The 22,194-nt window shown below is 38.2% G+C and overlaps 1 protein-coding gene across 2 annotated transcripts in view; it reads right to left on the minus strand.

The window, feature by feature from the left end:
• The window catches only part of COL14A1 (collagen type XIV alpha 1 chain), a 111,561-nt gene that overhangs the window by 39,881 nt on the left and 49,486 nt on the right, over window positions 1-22,194 (minus strand). The window contains exons 16-27 of one of the 2 annotated variants that reach the window (XM_084201510.1): window positions 19,067-19,199; window positions 17,849-17,920; window positions 16,986-17,128; window positions 12,790-12,919; window positions 11,659-11,781; window positions 10,169-10,318; window positions 9,419-9,535; window positions 7,472-7,618; window positions 5,181-5,255; window positions 3,708-3,847; window positions 2,399-2,522; window positions 734-877 (exon numbers count right to left, since the gene is read on the minus strand). In XM_084201510.1, coding sequence (XP_084057636.1) covers window positions 734-877; window positions 2,399-2,522; window positions 3,708-3,847; window positions 5,181-5,255; window positions 7,472-7,618; window positions 9,419-9,535; window positions 10,169-10,318; window positions 11,659-11,781; window positions 12,790-12,919; window positions 16,986-17,128; window positions 17,849-17,920; window positions 19,067-19,199 — 1,498 coding nt within the window. Of the gene's footprint in view, window positions 1-733; window positions 878-2,398; window positions 2,523-3,707; window positions 3,848-5,180; window positions 5,256-7,471; window positions 7,619-9,418; window positions 9,536-10,168; window positions 10,319-11,658; window positions 11,782-12,789; window positions 12,920-16,976; window positions 17,129-17,848; window positions 17,921-19,066; window positions 19,200-22,194 lie in introns of both variants that reach the window. The other variant, XM_084201509.1, reaches the window with a different exon arrangement.

The following is a 22,194-nucleotide window of genomic DNA, read 5'->3' on the forward strand; positions in this document are numbered from 1 at the left end:
CAGCACCTAGCCACAAAACAAGGAGGCAGCCAAGCTGGACAATAACATTTGGTTTCAGAAATCAGTGACCTACACTGGGAACTTCACAGCTGTCAAAGCCAAAAGCAAATAAAGGCACAAATGTAATTTCTCTTCAGGTCACCTCACATTAAAAGGAAGATAGCTTTTTTTCTTCCATCCTTTGGTTTTGTGCCAGGTGGCACACTGTGCCCATTCAGTTTTGGTACAAACTTCTACAACAATTAATCCACTTCTTACACTTAGACTCACAACATGGTGTGGCTGCTAAAGCTCTAAAATTGAAGCTTTAAAAAAATTAATAGAGGTATTTAGTGCAACATGAGAGCAGGTCAGAAACAGTATAAGAATTTTCAATGGACCTTTTGTGTAGAAAACAAAATAGTTCAATGCGTTCCTAACCACTAGACTGCACTTTATAGATGATAATCCAGATTTTCAGGATCATATTCCCCAACTTCTTCATTCTGGGAGCAATTCCATTAACTAATACATGATTTTAGAACTGCTGCCAAAATGAAAAATAATTCCATTAATCACCAAAAATACCCAGAATCCAATCATATCCTAGTGATATTCAGTCTTTCTCAGCAATTGCTGTTTTCTTTAAAACTGAAAATCTGGAGCAAAGGCTATCCTTACCTCATGCCCACACTTAGATGCAATCAATGAGAAAAAAGAACATGTGAGTTGTTTTTAAAACCACACAATTTACCGTCCAGTTGCATTTCCCTGGAGACTTTGTTCACATCATCCTGCGATCGCCCATCAGTGATGACAACCAAGACCTTTGGAATGCCCCTTCTCATGCCTGCCTCTCCTGTAAATAAGATTTCTCGCGCATGTTTAATGGCTTTGCCTGCAACACAAAGATTGACATTGACTGTGATACAAATCCGATTTCTATTGGCTTCTCATATCGCATGCTGCACATACCTTAAAAGAGAAATCTGTTGTGTCCTGAGTAGTCTGTCAATTTATTCATTCTGTATTTGTTAAAATCAAGATTTATAAAAGTTTGATTTTCACCGTAATGTTTCAAGTTCTGACAGCTTCGGCCCTCCATTTTTCAATCCAGAAGGGGAAGATCATGAACATTATTTGTGTGGGTGTCCTGGGCTCAGCTGGGATAGGCTTAATTTCCCTCTTTATTGCTGGGACAGTGCTGAGTTTTGGACTCCATATGAGGTTAATGTTGATAATGATGTTTTGGTTGTTGCTAAGCTGCCCTTACCCTGAGTCAAGGACTTTCCAGGGTCTCACTCTGTGCCCCTGAGCAGCTGCACAGGAGGAGGACTGGAGGAGAGTGTACACAGGACAGCTGACCCAAACTGGCCAAAGGGATACTCCACACTACAGAACATCCTGCCCAGTGTATAAATTTGGGGAGTTGGCCAGGAGGGGCCAATCCCCGCTCTGGAATGGGCTGGGCATCAGTGGTGAACAACGGTACTCAGCATCATCTCTTTTTCTTGGGGTTTCTCTCCCTCTATTTGTTATACTCCTTTTAATCACTATTACCATCTTTGTATTTTACTTTATTTCAATCATGAAGCTGTTGTCTCAGCCCACAGGCTTTACCATTTTCTGATTCTCCTCCCCATCCCACCAGGGCTAGGGGGAGGCAGTCAGTGAGTACTGTGTGGTATTTAGCTGCTGGCTGGGTTAGAGATTACAAAACTTTCCTCTTCTGGATTGTAGGGCACTGTCTACATTAACAACTGAGAATGTCATTGTAGAAAATGGAAAATTATTTTGATAATGCTGAACCTAGATGCAATGCAACAGCTGCAAGAAATTTCTGTGAAGTCTGAAAATAATAAAACATAGTTTCCAACTAAAACAGATTTTAACCCTTTCAACCCTCATTTATAATTTCTTTATATCAGGAAGCTATTTTAAGGGATAAATTAAAATGCAACCTTAACAAACATCTTTCCCCATCCCAATCTTAAACATCCCACAGAGGCTTAACTGTCCTGGCTTATACCCAAACACTCCACTCTCTCCAGTTTTCTACATGCTTTGCAAACTCCCTCCCACCCTCTCCCCTTTATCACTTTTCTGTTCACTTGCCAAGCTGATTTCATATTACTCCCCATTCCACCTTCCACTACCCCCAAATTAATTTGCTTTAGCCTTCTGCCCCTCTCCCTGCTTCCCTGATCTGCTGGTCAGTGGGGTGAATATGCAGCAGTAGGGGCTGAAGTGTGTAAACTACAGATTACAAAACCTTTCTAATTTCAGAGCCCAATCCTTCATCTCCAGTGTGGAGACAGCACGTTATCACTGATTTTGCAGTGATTAATTAAACCATTTAGCAAATGGGAAAGAAATACTTCTTAGAGAAGCAGGGGAAAAATCTGCATTACTTTCTCACCTGTTTTTGTATTTCCTCCTTTGTAGGCTATTTGCTGAATAGCTTCAAGAAGAGTCTCTTTTGTTTTGTATGCATTCAATTTAAATTCTGTCCTGGGATCATCACTAAACTGAATTATTGCCACCTGTGCACATAGAAGATGATCATTACAAAAGCACCACCCACTGTGTAAGCAAAAAGTAAGTGAATTTGACCACTTAAAACAAGGACTTATCTTGTAACTTTGCTTCATCTTTAAATTGAAGCCAGACTTTTTCTCTTCAAAAAAGCTTTCAGTAAATAAAGTTGAATTTTACTCTGCAACTTTGGCAACCATCTAACACTTTCTGGTTTCATTTTGCAGCAAACAGGATGAGAACAGCAATACCCACTTTGGCAGAAGCACTCTCAGTCAAGCCCCAAAATCCTGGTTACAGCTGCTCACATGTGTACAGTTATTCATACTCAGAACTGCTGGGACTTAATTCAGTCTCCATGAATTAATAACTGCACATAAGTAACTTAAGCTAGGGAACAAGAATGAAGCAAGTAATAGAAAGATTCAGGAATGTATTTTGAAATATGCCTCTGTCAAATATGACACTACTGAGTTAAGACCCTGTATTACAATATTGTACACTAAACCCCTACAACTCACAAAGGATATACTGATCTTCATATTCCATCAGTGGTGACCCTGATTTAAAAGGAGCTATTTTGTTTAAACTTGTGACAAAGTTTCTGAAGCAGAATTAATTATATTCTGGAAAAAGCAAGAAACAGTAAAAACTAAGTATTCTTCAGGGTTTGGACAAGTTAAAATTAGTTTCCAGTGAGATACCAAACCACATATTATACAGGTAACACTTAAAACAGTAACATATTTGCCAATGATATGTTCTGGAGCATCTCTCTAGACAAATATATAAATGGAACAATCGTTGCAAATTTTATTTCTAGCACTGTAGATTCTGTAGAGTGTGTGATTCAAAATAACAGGACCTTTACTTTTCCTTATCAATGCCATTTTTAGCTTATTTATAAATAAACACTACAATGAGTACCAAAAGCATGAACAAACTTAAATGTCATTTGAATTAGAGGAGACTGAAATGATACTTAGCCCTCATGCTACCAAAATTTATATTGAGAACTTTAACATATGGTGTGCATAAAAAGATATTGAAAAAAGATCCTGACCTAGAGCATATTTTATATTTTCTCTGAACTGTGAAATGATGTCAGTTACTTCTTGATTCATTTCACTTCTGGTCTAGTCTAAAATATCCTGGCAAGTCCATGCACCCTCCATCTCTGCACACTTGATTACCTGTGTTCCATCAGGACCAATCTTGTCCAAAGCTCCAACAGTGCTATAAAGGAAGTTAATTATCTTGTTGAAATTGTCATCTCCAATACTCCATGACCCATCCACCAGGAATGCCAGATCAGCTTTGGCTGCTTTGCACACTGAGGAAGAAAGCAAGAATTTTGGAATTAGAACAAAGCCTCAACTCCTCATGAAATCTCAAAAATCACTTAAGAAAATGCAACCATCATGAGAAGCCCTTGCCTAATGTTAGCTAGTACATGTTAGCTCATAATGTTAGCTTTAGTCAACAGACCTGCTGGTGTTGACCTCAGTGCAGGTGTAGAACCAGCTGAGCTCTGCAAGGGAGAATTGTCTGCACCAACAGATCCTATCACAGAACACACTTCAATGGTCCTTTAAAGTCTGGCTTATCATTTCTATTTTTATTTAGGTTTTTAAGTAAAGTCACACATGAACTTATACAATGCCAGACTCCTGGCATGACACAGTAAGCAAGATGACAGAATTTCAGCTGTGGAGGTTCCCACTGGGAAACTATTCCATTCATACAGTTACCCTAAGGTCTGCACTTCAACTGCACAGTGCAGGAGCAATGCAGGTTTCTCCCATCTCATCTGATTCCAGCACATTCTTATGCAAAATGGCCTGCAAGAGCTGCACATTTGCTCACACAAGTTGCTCACTCTTTCATGGGAACTGGGAACCTTCAACACTTCACAGAAATCCAAGTCTAGTGCTTGGGGTCAGAATTAAACTGTCTCAAACCAAAGTTATGTTTTTCAACATATTTCATCTTCATATTTCATCTAAATCCAGAGAATAGGACAAGAAGATACAAACCTGCATTTTTCATTTTCTGTTGATTACTCCTTGGATAACAAAAACCCCTCATTATCTGCTCCTGTGCAGTTCTAAACACACCCACATACAAGGTCTTTTTTCCCTGTGCTTGTGGGTTAAATTCTCAATTTAATGCCAGTTTGGTCCACAGACTTCAAGCTGATGTATGTGATCCTCAGTCTCCACCAATAATGCTCCTCTTACAGAAATACTATAAGCCTCTGTACAAAATACGACACGTTCAAGCAATAATAAGTCTGCATTTAAAGAGGAGAGTCTGAATACAGCCCATACTTTTCACATTACCTAAAGTAGACATATTTAAAAATAATGCTGCTTTTCAAGTTTAATTATCCTAGGATGTCTGCTTCAGTTGCAAAATGTGTATGGTTTAGGAGGCTTGGAAAAAGGAAGTGTCACATATATTAACCACCCTTTCAGCAAATTTTAACAGTACAACAATGAGGTCAGATTTTTGGCTCCTTAAATTTAAGCCAGCTGCCTTAACAGTGTTTCAAGAGCAAATGCCTTGTGAGATCTGCTCCCCACAGGTCTCAAATACCATCAGAAGCAGAAAAACATTGCATCAACACTTTAAAATTACTAGAAACTCACACATGTAGCACTTACCCTCTTTTGCAGGTGGGATTGTAGGTGGTGGAGGTGGTGTTGAAGGTGTTGTTGGTGGTTGAGTAGGAAACGGTACTGGAGAATAAAAGAGGGAATATTCAAACATGCTTAAAAGCCCAATATCTTTAATAAACAGCATTTTCTACTCCTCTCCACGTGAAAAAAATTCATTATCCCTACTCCACTAGTTATGCAGCTGGAGATAAATGTAGGTGAGTGCACACAAGAAATGTCACATGGAAGAGAATGTTACTAAATGCAAAACAATTAATGTGCAGTATGAATGATACAAGAATACAACTGAACTACTATTGGAACTGCCCCTTTTTGAGATCCTCCAGAGTAGCAGACCATGTCCCAGCACTATTCTTGACCTAGAATCCATCATTTGTTTTGAAAAAGGTCTGTGTCCTTTTCTTTTCTCAACAAAAGTCCTCAGTAACAGAAAGTAGGTCCTTATTCACCCTGGAAGGAAGAAGATCTTAGTCTAAAATGCAAAGACAGAGAGGAAAAGCAAACCAGTGCCTGTAGTGATCAAAGCAGATCACAGTCTTCCTTGATGAAGACTTTTCCAAATTTTGTCAAAGACCTTGTTATGCTTCCAGACAGAAATGCAGCTCTGACCCCAACTCTAACAGGACTGTGGCTCTGTTGCCTGCAGCAATTTCAACTGAAGTTGCTTTATAGTTTCTGAAAGTGTCCCTCACTTTTCTCTTGAAAACTGACTTTGGAATTTCAACCTTGCAGAGACCTAGGTAAATATCCAACTACTGATTGACAGCTTTTCTGAACGCAACAGCTTTATTTAGCACCTTTCAATACAGCCCAGCTGACCTCTCAGAGATAAAATGCACATGCATTGACTTCCACAACTCTACGGGAGGAAAAGCTTCCACATTCATTCAAGGGTTTTTTTCCCCCCATTTTTATTCAATGCATTTACAATAAGAAGCCACAGGTGAGAGGACATCAGTCCTCCAAGACTAAACTTCTGTGCTGTAACACCTAAGTTATATTTATGGGCAATGAAGTGTGTTAGATATGGCAACCTGAGGAAAGGAGCCTACATTTGAGAAAGATCAGTGCAAACAGGATTCACTACATGTCCACATTCCACTGCAGCTCGTGGAGGTTTTCCCAGTGGCTTCAGCAATAGAAAGGGCTGGGACTCTGAAACATCTACACAGAAGTAGTGCCCAGGACTTGCATGGCCACAGCAACCCAGGACCAGACCCATTGGGAAAGGGTCAGGACTGCTGTAAGGTGACTTGAAAGGCTGCTCTCAGCACCAAAGAGATGCAGGTCACCCTGGAGACTGTATCCCTTTAAGGTGAGACAATAGTTCAGATAAATTATCCCAAAACATTGTTCTCAAATAGACACATGGGCCAAGGTGTGCTCTTCCTCATATCTCCTAGCTCCCTGACCTGCAGACCATACTAAACACAATTCCCCAAAAAGAAGGAGAAGCTTGGCTTGATGCTAACTGCTCAGAGAATGAGCCCTGGACCAGGAAGAATTGGAGTCGTGCACCTGTGCAAGTTTTTCCTATGTGAAACCAGAAATGTGGGAGGAAAAGAAGAAAAGTACCAACACTTTCTACCCTGAGAGAAAGGGAACAGTGTTGTGGTGTATAGCAAAATACTATGAGAAGACAGGTAATGCTGAGATTGGAAATGGGTTGAAAGAAAGATAAAATATGCATTCTAGTAGTCCCATGTTTTATTTTGCAGTATTTTGAATTCATTACAGCAGGATCTTGCCTTCATAAACAGCTGTGAGGGTTTTTTTCCTTTTTGCCTGTCTTGTATTACTACTACTAATAATGAAAAAGTCCAGTTGGTTGGTTTGTTTCAAAATGCTTAAATAAATTCGGTTTTGAGGTCCCATTTAACTGTAAATTACTCAAACACTCATTAATTTTACTAAATAACAAGAGCTGCAGGAACAAAATTTTCTCTGCTTGATCATTTTTCTGTATTTTTTTCCCCAAAGACATAGATATTCAGAGCATCCCATAGTGGGACTTTGTGTGAAGAAAACTAAACCATCCTCCCTGTGTCATTCTCATTAGAAGTCCAATAGAGTTGCTGAATGTGACTTAATTACTTCACAGCAGTGGTGTAAAAATGCCACATATCTGTGGAGGAGTCACAATGTACTTGAAAAATCAATAGCTCAGCTAAAGAAAACTGTGCGGGAATAGGACATGTGTGGGCAAAGGGCAGAACACAAGAAGCAATCAAGCATTATTGCTGCTGGCTGAACTCTGCCTCCTCTGTTTTACTCACACGTTGTCTCGGTGATGCTCACAGCAGGGCCCTCCAGCTCCTGAAGCTGTGCATGAACACTGATTTTATACTTGGTTCCAGGCATCAGCTCAAAGAAACAATGTCTAGGTGTCCCTCCACCAAGATTTACTTCTTGCTTTTTTCCATCTGGAATTACAAAAGAAACCATGAAAACTTTTTTTCTTACTTTTTTATTTAATAATGTGATTTAAATCATAAATAAGAAGAGTACATGACAGCATATGAAGGGTGAGAGGTTGGTATAAGTTAATGAACTACATGCTGCCTAACTTTGGGAAACTGACCTCTGTGCAGAGGTCTCTAACGTTTCATTTTTCATACTAAGTAGGAGCTGAGGAATGTGTCAAACATCTTCAGGAAAAAAAGATTAATTTTGCCCCATGCACTGAAGGCAATAAAAATCACTAACACTGTCATGAACAGGCTTTGGATCTAGTCCTAAATTATCAGAGTCTAACTAGGAATTGTTGCATTATGTAATTCTATGGCATCCTTTGTCTGTGCCTCTGGTTCTCAGCATATGTAATGTGCTTGGTCACAACAAAAGAGACTGAACTAGATATCATATTCCAGCTTTCACTAGTAGCCTCTTGGCAAGATGGTTAAGGAATAGCATTTACAGGGTTCCAAAACTGATTCTGCTAAATTCTGAACTGGAAGATACACTGACAACAGAAAAGGGCTGGGTACTGGAAATAGCATAAGGCATGTTTTAAGAACAAGAAAAACTTCATCAACATTTAAAATCTGCATCAGGAAGAAGTGAAATACAAGCAACTGATCTCACATTTTACAGAGTGCATAATAAATGACAGTCACTCAATGCTTATCAGGTGTTACACTAGTATAAAAATACTTGATCACTGCCTGAACCAGACACACACCTGATTTGACAATCAAGTCCCTTCAGGATAAATATTAACAAGAAACATTTGTTCACATTCTAGGTTGTTCTGCTTGCATTTCGGTGCTTTCAGCTCAACTAAAACAATTCTGGCAGTTCTATAAGAAGAAAGCAGGATGTTGGCTGGCTCCCAGATGAGAGGGATGTCTGTGCTGTCTCGTGCAAGCCAAGATCTCTGCTGTCTGAATAGCTTGTCTGTATTTCGTGGCTTCAAATAAACCTTATCACCATCCACTTGCCATTCCACAGAAAGGTCATGCCTTTTTTGCCATCAGATCAGGGTTACTGTCCATGACACCTTTAATACAGCCCATTAGCTGCACTTCTCTCAAGTTATCCAGGGTTTTCATCAGAAGACCACTGATGTCTGCTTGGGATAAGAGAGTTGGTCTGCACAAACAGTGACAAAATATCTTCTGTCCACACCTGAGAATCAGTGAGGCTGAAGAGGCTGTAATTTACCCTCTATATATGCTGTGCTAAAAGTATCAAGACTCCTTGTGTGACTGCATGGAACTGTGTCCTGTTTGTCCATATGAGTAACATTACTACTATAAGCTACAAAGAAGGATCAATAGAATGAGAACAAACAAAACTGGACATTGTTCTGATTCTGTGGGCATGGTCTGGATTCCTTCAGAGCTTTTCTTCCTTTCTGCCCTCTTCTCCTGTCTATCCTAATCCTACAGAGCTACTGCCTGTGGTATATTTACAAACTTTGATGTATTCAGTTAGTCTTTATTCATCTCCTGTTCCTCACAGCAGTGAAAAACTCAGGTTATCACCTTTTATCTACTGATAAATCAAAGTCCCTGACATAAAATGCACGAGCTATCAACGTGTTTGACATGAAAGGACAGGGATGCTACTCCATTCTGAAACTGTCAGGGTGTACACACCTCTCTTCTGTCCACTGTTTCCAGTATTTCAGAAGCCAGTCTACAGGTCTCACTGCATACAGTTTCTATGCAATTCAATTCTCTGGATGGGGCTGTAGCTGCATACCAAATTTAGTAACTTACCCTCGAGTGACTCTATAACTACCCTGTAAGCAGTGGCATGTCTGTGGAGCTGCCACTGAGCACACAGACTTGTCATGCGGACTTGGTAGGAATCCAGATTTGTCACCCCCAAATACACTGAAAATTAAATATTAAAAAATTAGTTTTATACCTCTAACAAGACATACAAGAAAAAAATGACACAATTATTACAGTGAAACCAGTCCCAATCCATTTTTAACAAATAATGCCCATAGCTGCTTAAAAAAAGCAAGAAAATCTAAAAGAAGAATTTTAAAAAGCAGAACTTTAAAAACAAAAGTTTAAAACTTTAGGTAATTTACTTAAAACTAAATAATGAACGCTGCTAAAAAGTTGTAATTACAAGTAAGTAGAAAAGTATCATAATAATAGCAGAATTTCTATCAAAATTTAATTTAAAATTGAGCTTTAGCTAAATAAAGAGCAAATAATCTTATATATGGAGCTAGAAAAAATACACTAAATAGACTTTTCAGCAAGGAAATTTACATCTACTAGTAGGGAAATGTATCTTTGGCTAATAAATGATATCTGCTTTATGATTCCTGTCCATCTAACATCCAGCAGAGCACTGAAAAGCCTGGTATAGTCTCATAGAAAGAGAGACTTTCATTTCAGGAAAACAAAGTAAAGTCTTCCATGTGAGAATTTATTCAGAGAGTTGCAGAAAGCCACAGTTGTAAGGAAAACCAGCTTGTAGAGATGTGAGCAGCATGAAATCATTCTTACAGGTTTTGGCCACGCCTGTTAGGGCATCACTGAAGCCTGTTGAGTATGAAGCAAATACTTTAACACTGTACTCCGTTCCACTGAGGAGATTTAGAATGAGAATAGTATTAATATCATCCCCTACAAAGGTCTCCAAGGCAGGACCAGGAGCTGCAAAATATGAAATAAATTAGAAAATCATTTGCTCATCCACTAAATTAGAAAAAAATTACAAGTGTTCATAAAGTTACTATTTTTTGCCTTTTTTTTAACCATACACAAATACAAAGACATTCTCCTCAATCCTTGCATGGAAAGAAGACACAAAAAACCACACTTGGGAAGTTCAGCAGTGGGATTCATTAAGGCAGAGCTAGACACTGGTATCTGTTAAAACCCTTTTGTTCTGCTTCAGTGACTTACTACTGCTCTAAAAAGGCAGCCAAATATCTCTCCCCAGTTTGATTGTGTGTCAGGACCAACAGGGGGGACAGCAGATGCCAGCCAGCACTACAGTCACTCAGGGCTTCTTATACAACAGCATCATTCAATACTGCGCAAAAATGATAATGAAAATAGAAAAGAACTAAACTTTCCCAAATCAGAATTGCCAACAGCTCCTTCATCCCCTCCCTTAGTTGTTCTGGATACACTTCAGAAACCAGGCAGCAGTATTGTCTTTAGACAGTATTTTAGTCCCTTACTGGTCACACATCTGTGATTTGCTGTCAGAAGAGGACCCTGTTTTTCTCAAGAAATTTGAAGGATTCTGGATGTCTTCTCTAGCAGCAAGGTACAGGCAGGCAAAGGATGCAGCACACACAAAACAGACAATGAAGAAAATGTCAAGTGTCTGAGAAGAAATGAAAACCTTTTATTGTCAAGGGAAAGAAGTTGAAGAACAGGAGAATACAGAAGAGAGGGACAGGAAAAAGCAGATATAGTCTCTGAAAGAAAGTCATGATAAAATGAAAAAACATGGCCTGAAAGAGCTGGGATTCATCAGCCTTAGGATGGGAAATCTAAGGGGAAATCTACTGCTGCCAACACCTACCTGATGCAAGGTGGTAGAGAAGATACAGACAGAATGTCTTCAGAGGCAAACAGGAAAATATAGGAAAAAAAAGACAAATTTTGCAACATGGAAAATTTTTATCATATATTAGCAAAGACACTACCAGTGACAGTAGTCAAAAACTGGGAGAGTGCTTAGAGTAATTTTAAAATCTCCATCCTTGCAGATATTACAGATTCAACTGGCCAGGGTCCACGGAAACCTGTCCCAAGCTGGTCCTGTTTTGCTCAGGGAGGAGGACCAAATGACCTCCAGAAATCCTCTCCAATCTGCATCATTCTGTGATTATTCAACTTTCATATTGAAAAATATGAGGCACCAAAGTTAATAACACTTTCAAGGCTGTAGCTGCAACTGATAGGTTTGAGAACAAAATTGAGTGAAAGATGATATTCAGTCAGAAATAACCCCCCAAAAAATCAGTTTAAAAACTCACTGTTGACAGGTTTGTAGACAACTCTGTAACCCATTGTTGCTGAAGGTGGGGCATCCCAGCTGATACGTAATCTGTTGTACCACTCATCTGAGACACGTAAATTCCTAGGAGCAGACAGGGGCACTGAAAAGAAAACAAACTGGGATTTTACAAGTCTATCTCATACAAGCTTATACAGAAAAATCAAGATATGCAAATAAAAAGAGTGTGATACCCATTACTCTCAGATTTATATGTAAAATTATCAGCATGAACTCTCAATCAAATTCATCCTTTCTATTACTCAGTGGATTAGTCACAAACTTTGACCAACAAACAATGAATTTTTGAATTAATTCCAAAATTTGTCCCTACATTTCTTAAAAAAAAAATCTTACTTTTGTTTCCTAAAAATGAAAGGTTATTTAATTATACATTGTATAGTTTCTTCCAGTCCAAGTGCACTAATGTATAAATCATGCTCTTTTGAACACTTAATTCTGTAGAATAGAATCAAAGGACTTCTTTACAAACGATTTCTTTACAAGTGCTAAACAGCACTTCAATTAAGACAAATTATGTAAATTAGGAGAACATTTCAATAAAATTATACTATCATGACTACAAGTACACAATGAAAGGATTTTTTAAAATATACAGTAGAGAGGAAGTTTAAGCTACAGCTGAGTAATCTTTTGGTACTTGGTCAGAACTCTGGAGATAATGCAATCACTTTTTATAAAAAGTTCAGCAGCATTTCTAATGACCCTTAGAAAGCAATGATCTCACACAAAAGAAAACCTAACAGTACAATGGTTGGTTTGATACCATCTCAGCAGGCTTTGTTTACTTTTTTTTCTGTATTAGTTGGCTTGCCCTTGGTGGGCTGGTTATCAAGCATTTGCCAGTTCTATTACTGAACAAGTTTCTGCAAACTCAGAATATTTGAATATAAAATACAGCTTGTCTTTTAGAAGAAACCCATTGTTTATAAATCAATCAACTGAGATTAATTTAAAGTTCAAGTCATATAAGTAATGCAAAATAAGCCCACATTTAATACATTCCTACAGCCAAGGAAAAAAGGCCACAAAGAGTAAGTCTTTATTCGTGCACATCCTGGCCAAAGACAGGCGGAAAGTTTGTACTTACAAGTTTTGCCAGGAGCTGAGACACTGACTCCCTCCCCATCAGAATAGACGGGGGTTACAGTAACCTTGTATTCTGTATCAGACAGCAGAGGGTGAAGCAGAAGAGTGTTTTGTCTGCCGGGCACCATCACCTGGAGGGTCAGAACATGCAGAAACAATCAAGCCTAATGACTAGAGCCAAACCACTTTATCTTACATAGTCTCTGACAACACATTCCACTAGCATTGCTATATAGCTTGCATTTTCAAATATTATTGATCCTCTACAGTAAAATAAAATCACTACATTATCCACCCTTTTAACATATCTACCATTATACCAAAACAAAATAAAGGAAATGTTCCTATGAGAAATCACTGTTTTATATTAAACCTATGAGCCACTACAGGCCCATTACCCACTGGGATTGTTTGGATCATAAATACTTAAACTAGTTCACTGTATAGACAAAATACATCCTCTTCATGTATTTATTCTGGACATATTTAGATTTTCTGAAGCTCATAGATAAAGGCTGATTGCTTTGTTTTCTGGAGACAAAAAATCCTCCTTCCCTGGGAGGAAGGAAAATCAGGTTATGAGATCTGGAAGCATTGAACAGAGCAAGCAGGAATAAAAAATGTTTTTCTTGTCTGCATCTAGTCTGAAGACAAGCAAATGAAGGTAGCTATTTAGGAGAGGAAGTAGGATGGCATCCCACAAATACCCAAATTGCTATGGAACCTGGAAGATCTGCCTGAAAAATCCAACCAGGCAACCTGATGGTATTAGAGCAGATGTAGAAACTCCTCTGGGTAGTTTTTGATTCTAAAGTACATGTTTCAGCCTGCTGAATTAAGCACAGGGAAAGGTTTCCCTATAAGCAGCTAGTTCTAAAACTCTTCAATAGATTATTGTATTTTAGCCAGAGCCTCAAAAACCAGTATCACAATAGTGGAGGCAGGAGTACCAAGCAAAGCCTTGCAATTGTTTAACTTGCCAGTAAAATTTAATCTCAGAGAGCCTCCAAAGCCTGTATGGGTCACTTACATCACATGGTATAGGCATGGTAAAAAACAAAAAACTAGTCTTATGTTTCCTGTGCAGAGATTTGTCCTCTGAAGTGATGCTGTTGGAAGCAAGTCCCAAGATCCAACGTCACATTTTGGACATTCCCTGGCCCATGTCCATTGTGTGAATCTGTCACTGGAGCCAGCCGCTACATGGATTTCATGGATTTGGCAAGAAGTTGAGAGAAGCATAAACCCTTTAAACTCATGGGGGGAAAGCAGAAAATAGGTCTATAAAAGGGTTTTGTTGTTTCGAAGACTGATGCATGTGATGATGGCAAAGGTTTGAAGCATGTGCTCAAGAAAGGTCTCACCAGTTTATCACTCCAGGATACATTCAAACTACTCCTAGTTTTGGCAAGTGATACAAAGAAGGAAATTTATCTAGTGCACCCAGGTGTTGAGACTTGTCAAAGTGCTTCATTTGTTGATCAAAACTGAACTTAAACCATTAATAAATGTTCTTGAAAGATTTCCACCTTTCTCTTCCATACACACGCATTCAAAATACACAAACCAACTTTCTGAAAAAATCCAATGAATTTTTTGAGTTTTTAGAACAGCAAGCATTGAGAACTCTCCTCTCCACATGTGCATAATCTTCCACAGATCAATATAGCTTTCAGCAGTGAGAAACATTTTTGGCTTTAAAGAAGAGAAAAAATTTTATCTTTTCAGTATGTACAGCACACCCAAGAACACACGTGCAATTTAGAGCTTGACCCTTCTGTATTCTATTACATTTTCTAGTCCCTGAATTTCAGCCAATTGCATCAAGAATTATAAAGCTTATTAATATTTTTATGGAAAGGGAGGAGTAACTGAAACTTATATTACTGAAATCAGAGCCAAAAAACTTAAGTACTCACCACAGAACTGTCACGCTATAGTACATGTAAGCCCAAATTCCACAAAACTTTTGGTTTCTGCCTAAAATACGTACTGACCATATAAACATTCTCCTAAAATTGAACACCTGTGTTGTTTTTTTGACATTTGTTGTGCACCTCTCAGGTGCTTGAAGCCACGTGGTAAAATATACTCCTTCAATTAAAATGTGCCTAATTCTAAGTATAATCTTACATAAATCCTTTTTCAGTAAAGTATTTATGCACGTGATAAATTTCAAAGATGAAATGTGGTTAATCTGTTTGCTGAACTGTGACCAAAGATAATAAGGCTTGAGAGTGTACTTAAAATTAAAAATTTTGTGAGAATGGAGCCAAGATGCCTACCTAATCATACAGTTTTATAATTTTATTTAATGAACTTTTGGTTCAGCTGTAATGTAATTTTAATAGCCACGATTTTAATATCTTTCCTATAGTTTTAATTTCATTTTAACATAGTAGTCATTGAATACTAAAGCAGAATGACATTTATAACATCAACTAAACTAGAAAGGTGAAACAATAAATCTTGGATCTGAATTTCAGAAAATCTGGGTTATTCTCAGAAGAACAGTACAATTTGTGCCATTATACTGTGCAAGTTTTTCACTCTATGATATAGAATACTACCACATAGTTGGGGTAAGATCATAGAGCATGCTTCCTAGTCCAAAAGGATGCCACTACACTGAAAATTCATTTTCAGGTCATAGCTAAAATAGGTGGTTAAAAAGAACATTTCCAGCAGGGCCTCATAAAAGATGAATAAAACTGAAATGGAAAAAGACAGATTCATATTTTCCTAGAAAAAATATATTCCCCTCCTTTTAACATTTTTATTGAAATATCCTGATATAGGGTTAAAAACGTCAGCTGCTAAATATCAAAAAGAATAACCCATATTTCTTACCTGCGCTATGAAAAGAAGTGACTCAAGTGGCAGACACAGAGGGAGAATGATAGGGAATTGTTTTGCATTCTGAGCTATTTACTAAGGAAATAACCTTGAAATACACAACTTAATCTTCTAAATGTACCTACATGGAGCCATCCTAAATTTTGTAACAGATTTTGTGGAAACCAAGCACTGCAGTACTAAGTTTTTCCCAATTTAAAAATAACTTTTAAAAAATGCACTTAGCCTAGCTGAATTCTGAAAGTATCTCAAAAATTGTGAAGTGTTAAAATAATGGAGCTCAGGCTTCTTTTTTTGCAGGGGAGGGTGTGAGTTTTGGTTTGTTTGCTTTATGCTCCAAAGAGTACATGCAGTGCTCTTCATTCTTTCAATTATTTTCCAAAATCTTAACGACCAGAAATTTTTCAGTGTAGGACAAGTTTAATATTGATCATCACATGGCATTGGAAAAATAAAAAATATTCTCAGGCACTTAGATTAAAAAGTGCTGTCCTCATTGTGACATGTTCAGGTTAATGAGACGTATGAAAACTTTGCATTTGAAGTCCAATTTCATTGCTTTAGGAGGAGGGGAAGAAGAGAAGAGAAGAGAAGAGAAGAGAAGAGAAGAGAAGAGAAGAGAAGAGAAGAGAAGAGAAGAGAAGAGAAGAGAAGAGAAGAGAAGAGAAGAGAAGAGAAGAGAAGAGAAGAGAAGAGAAGAGAAGAGAAGAGAAGAGAAGAGAAGAGAAGAGAAGAGAAGAGAAGAGAAGAGAAGAGAAGAGAAGAGAAGAGAAGAGAAGAGAAGAGAAGAGAAGAGAGAAGAGAAGAGAAGAGAGAAGAGAAGAGAGAAGAGAAGAGAAGAGAAGAGAAGAGAAGAGAAGAGAAGAGAAGAGAAGAGAAGAGAAGAGAAGAGAAGAGAAGAGAAGAGAAGAGAAGAGAAGAGAAGAGAAGAGAAGAGAAGAGAGAAAAAAAATTGCTTAAGACTGTAAAAACATTTAAGTGTCATTAAAACACAATCTCAGGATAGAAGAATGCCTAGGAGTAAAAACAAAATTAAAAACAAAAAAACTCAAGTTGGATGAATTTAAAAAATACAGGAAAAAAAAAGACAGCCAGCTCCTCTTTTAACTGTGAGCTCATTAAACATTTTTGCGACTGGGCCTTGATCTGACATTTGACCACTGTTGCCTGCAGTGCAGCAGGTGCTGTACAATTAGAACTTTGAGGTTCAAGCTCACAGTAATATCAAACACAGATCCTTTACTAATTGCAACAAAACTGTCATATAAGAAGATATCATTTCCTAGCAATTATTAAAGAAGTTGTGAAGCCAATAACAAAACTCATACAGACCATTCTTACTGCTTCCTCAGCACGGTCCCCTTCTGCAGTGAGATAGGTCACTCTGAACTGCTGAGCACTGTAGTCGGAAATGTCCCAGGTCACCCTCAGACTTGAGGTTGTCTCATCATCTATAACAAGGTTTCTGACTCCTGTTCGAAAAACTAAATCCAAGAAATATTTAATTAATATTTTCTCAATTATATTTTTAGATTTAATATAACTTTTACATTGTGCTGATTATCAAGTAGTCGCAAGCTCTCCTGAAGTCATGGTGGCTCTGAAGATCCACAGTGGGGCAAAACCATGTAGCTCAGTCATATTTGGGCTTAATAACATCAAAACTGAAGCCCTTATTAAAATAATACCTATCCCATACTTCTATTAACATAAAATATCCCATCTGCTTTGTTTATCTTACTTGGTTTATGGAGCTTTAAAATAACTAGAATGCTACAGAAGAAAAATAACCAAGAAATGTTCCTTAAAAGTCAACTGTCTAATTACAGGAAAAAGAAAGAGAAACTAACAAAACCAAACAAAATTCTGAAGTGTTCCCAAGCTCACATTTATAAAGGGAAAGAGAAATTCTAGGTGAATTTTCCAAATCAGTCTCTGTACTCCTAAGTAACACCACAGGTACCATTCAGAGTCCCACCCTGAGTTAGGGGTTGTCTCCTCATCCATGCTTGGCCTGTGCAGGAGGTTGGCCACACAGAAGGGGGTGCAGAACAGCACAGTGTGCACCTCTCAGCAGTGACCTGCCTTCCCTTCAGGAGCATCCTCAGAGGGATCCCAGCTCTGCCCCCAGCCCCAGGCGTGCCTGTGGGCAGCCTCAGGGCTCTGCACTCAGCATTTGAACTGCTGGCAGCTGCTCTGCTCACCTGCTGTGCTGGGCTCAGGGCTCGTGGCACTGGTGGTGGTCACTGTGCTGGGCACTGTGGTAGCACTTGCAGCTGAAAGACAGGGCTCAGTCACTGACAGCTCAACAAAACATGGAAGTGACAGTATTCTTCTTGTACGTCTAACTGTGACAATGAAACTGTGTGCTCACACCTACGAGGATCCCACACACTTCAGACATTTCAGAGACTACAAGGGAATTATTCATTTAGTTTAATTTAGGCAAGTATATTTGCAGGATTAGCATTTTGATCTGCAGATAAGACATAATCATAAACTGGATAATCAAATAAGAATGCATATATTTGCACAAATTGCTGGTTGAACTATGCACAATAGACTTCCATTTTGATCAGTTGTTAAGGTTGGCAAATTATTTAAACTGAAAGTTTTTTATGGGTGTTTTACTTCTGTCCAAGTAAAAAACAGAAAGTACACTCAGCAACATAGGGATGTATCAGCATCATTTGGATGGGTGTGGGCTTCCTGTTTTAACAGAAGATTTAGAATTAAGCCTGCAGTTAAATTACTAAAAACAAATAAATTTTGGAATTTGCACCTAAGAAATAAGGTTGTTTACTTATCCAATTAATTATTGATAAAAAGGGAGCAATCTTCCTGAAATAAAGGCCACTGTTTTGATAATAAACTATAAAATAAGCTGGATGTGATTATCAAATTTTATCTTTTTTACTTTCATGTCAATGCCACAGGAGGCCTGTGTAAGCTTTTTGGACAATTACTTCAGCCAAGAGTGAATTCACCTTTAGTGACTATAAATTACATGAATAAGAAAAGAGTTTATTGAAAATGCCCTACATCTTAAAGAAAATTCCTGTAAATTATTTACTTTAAAACATTTAACACCTATCCCTTCCAAAATCTGGTGTACCTTCTCATAAGGAACCTATTTCAAAGCCTAATATTAAAATGTAGGATGGGAGAATATCTACCCAGATCCAAAGGTTATTAATACCACAGCTCAGAAAAGGAGCCAAACCACTATTTTGATCCAATGCCATCTATCACATAATATAAAATAGGAAAAGCAAAAACTAGTCAGCAAAGCCCTGGTGCTAAACCACCACATTCCTCAGTATTATAGCTACCCAAGATGAACCATGTTTTATATATAAGGTAGATGCCTCAAATTTAAATCACTTAAACATTTTTTAATTACAATCAAGAGTTTGTCTTACACGTAGCTCCAAGAATAGCAACAACTTCACTTTCACTTTCGTCATCAAAAACTGCCAGCAGAGAAACTTCATATTCTGTGTCAGGCAACAGACCCTCTATAACATGACTGTCTGCATCTCCATTTATGACCACCTAAGTTACACAGCAAGATTGAACAACATCAGTTTGGCATCTGATTATTTTACATTAATTGACTGAAATGAAAGAATGAAAATAGATTTTCTTTTAAAATAAATGAAATCTCCACTCAGATCTGCCTAAAAATTTATTAACACCACAGAGTACGTCTGGAAAAAAACTTAATAATATTTTAAATGTATAGTATGATGCTTTCACCAACAGCTATTTAATTGCTAGAGCTGACCAAAGGCTTTTTTTTAATCACTACAATTCAAAACATTTATCAATAAAAATAACATAACAGGATAGATTAACTTCCATTCATATTTCTGCTATTCAAACATTTTATGACAAATGCATTCAGTATCTTCCCTGCCTTAAAAAAGGCTGTTTCAATACCAGAACTGTAATCTCAGTTATGGTTCCACACTTCTGAATGGAACTTGAAAGAACACGTGCTTCAGACTTGAGGATTAGGAGAGATGTGCTGGTGATTAGTTTGCTATATGGTGTGGAGTTTTAAATAGTAATTCTCCTCATTTCTAGCTACGACAGCAGTTGAAGATTGATGTGCAATGTAAACTGTAAGCAGGTTTCACTTCAGATTTTTTGTGTGTTCATTTATTTTATTGGAAGGGATCACCAGATGGAGAGGAGCTGGAACAAAGGGGACTATAAAACAGAAGGTACAGGAGCCTGAGCAGTAATTCTGGAAAAATGGGCTGGCCAGTTTTGGGAATAGTTTTCAGGTTACACAAACAGGCACTACAACAAAACAACCTTTCTCTGGGTTAATTTAACACTGACAAGTTTTTAAAGGTGATCCCTGTATACTCAACATCAAAGTTAGACTCAGAATGGAAATCTGTAGGGGGATCCAGTATGGGTAAATGAAGGAGGTATAGAAGGTAATCTTAGCCCCCAGTGAGTTGCAGCTGGACCAATTACTAAAGATTAGAAGCAGGCCTGATCTCAACAGGCCACACAGGTAGCCAATAAGAACAAGTGGTATAAAAGAGTGGATTGGTGGGATCTGGAGTAAGAGGAGTTAGATGGCTGCTGCAAGGACCAGGAATAGCCAGTGCATAGAGGAGCTGCCTGTGAGAAACACTGAGGAGGAATGACGCTCTGGTGATATGAAATCCTTGCACTATAATGACGTTAGAACTCGTGCAATCTAAGGAAACAGACATGACCTGTGTAAAATCTGCCACTGAGGTTTGCAGAAACAGTGAAACACACTTCCTTCTTTTAACTACTACAGGAGATTTCCTGAGTTGGTGCTGGGGAAAAAGGACCATAACACAATCACAGACCTTCTGAACTCAAATACAAAAAGAAAAACAGAGGAAGTAAATTGGGGCCAAGCCTTCTACTACTATCAAGTAATGAATCGGGCATCCCATGCTGCACACTTTCTGGCACAGATAACCTTGGGAAAATTTCAGGAATAAGCTTTGAGTAAAACTAGCTGTATACTGAGTAGGTGCATGTAGTGCCTTCCTTTTCAACTCCCCAGTGCCTCTAGTTGTGTATCAAATCATTATAAAATATTTATACATAATTAGTCTCTCACAAGTAACTTTGGCATACTTTCTGAAGCATCACTTCCTTTCACCCTCCTCTCCTAGCTACAAGAAACAACAGAAACTGCTGAACTTTCAATTGGGCAGGACAAATAGCAGCAACAAGCACACAAGTACAACAGCATGCATTCTCTACTGTAAGCTAGAAATAAAAGGTCCCCCTTAAATTTATTCTGCACCCTCCTTAACCCTCAGCAGAGTGGGATGAGAGGTGTGTGATTAACCTGGTCCCCTGACCCCTCTCAGCTAATTGGCAAGTTGGGTCTTGGGAGAAAGAAGGAGGGAGTGCATGTCCTTTGTCTGCATGACTGATCACTTAGCTGGGAAAGAAGCTTAGAGAGGCAACAGCCTGGAGGTACTGTGCTATCCTAGGCCTGACCCCATTAGAGAGGTCATGCAAGGAGAACGAGAAAGCAGCTCGGGCATCTTTAATATTTCAGCATTCTAAAATATTAGAGCCTCCAGCAGTTCTTTGTAAATACAGTGAACAAGTAGGCAAGTATTTCTTGACAATTTATTCTCACACTGAAAGAATACAGATACCTCAGATCTCACTTAAAAATGTGACTTGAGGGCTTTCACTGGCAGCTACTCACTGGAACTAGAAACAAATGAGTTCATCGACTGTCGAATAAACTGCAAGTGGATGACCTGTGTCCACTCACTCATCTGCCAACTCTTTCTTTTCCCTGCTCACTCCTCTAATTTCTCTCTTTCTTTCATGACTACCTCTTACTAGGTGAAAGTGAAGAAAAGAATCAGGCTAAGCTAAATTTACAGAAAAAATGACACATAACCGAAGCTGTAAGGACTGCTTTCTGCCCTAATGGATGATAAAATATTGCATGAAACATAGGGCCAGGTGGGAAATGTCATTTTTCCCCCTGAGTTCTGTACCCAGATAAACAGTTTGCAGATGTGGCCTCTGCTGATGCCAAGAGAGAAAGATGTTTGAGAGTCACTAAAGACTGGGAAGTACAAAAGAAGCCAAAATAACAAAGTTAATAAATAAAGAAAAAAGGGGAAATGAGACAGACTATGAAAATTTGGGAAAGGAGAGAAAGTGTCTTTCTACTTTGAAAATCAAAAAGGAGAAGATGAAGGGATGAAAATAATTTACAAAATTTAGACTGATGGAAAAGGTGTACAAAGGCTAATGCAAAAAATACAGCATGAGAGGGAAAAAGGAGAAAACAAAGCGGAATAGATGAATAATCTAATAAGTTAACTATGTGTACACTTTTCCCTTTGTAATGTTACCTAATAAGGCTTCAGAGGCAATTTTACTGTGGCCAGCACATTAGACAAACTTGGAGCTTTATGTGAGGATATCACTACTCTGGGTCAGCTGCCATCATTATCTTCACATCAAAGTGAAGAACATGAACCTCTAAAAACTGAAGTGGCCCCAAACAACAATG

Source organism: Fringilla coelebs, assembly GCF_963513975.1.
Source record: "Fringilla coelebs genome assembly, chromosome: 1".
NCBI classification, from domain to species: Eukaryota; Metazoa; Chordata; class Aves; order Passeriformes; family Fringillidae; genus Fringilla; species Fringilla coelebs.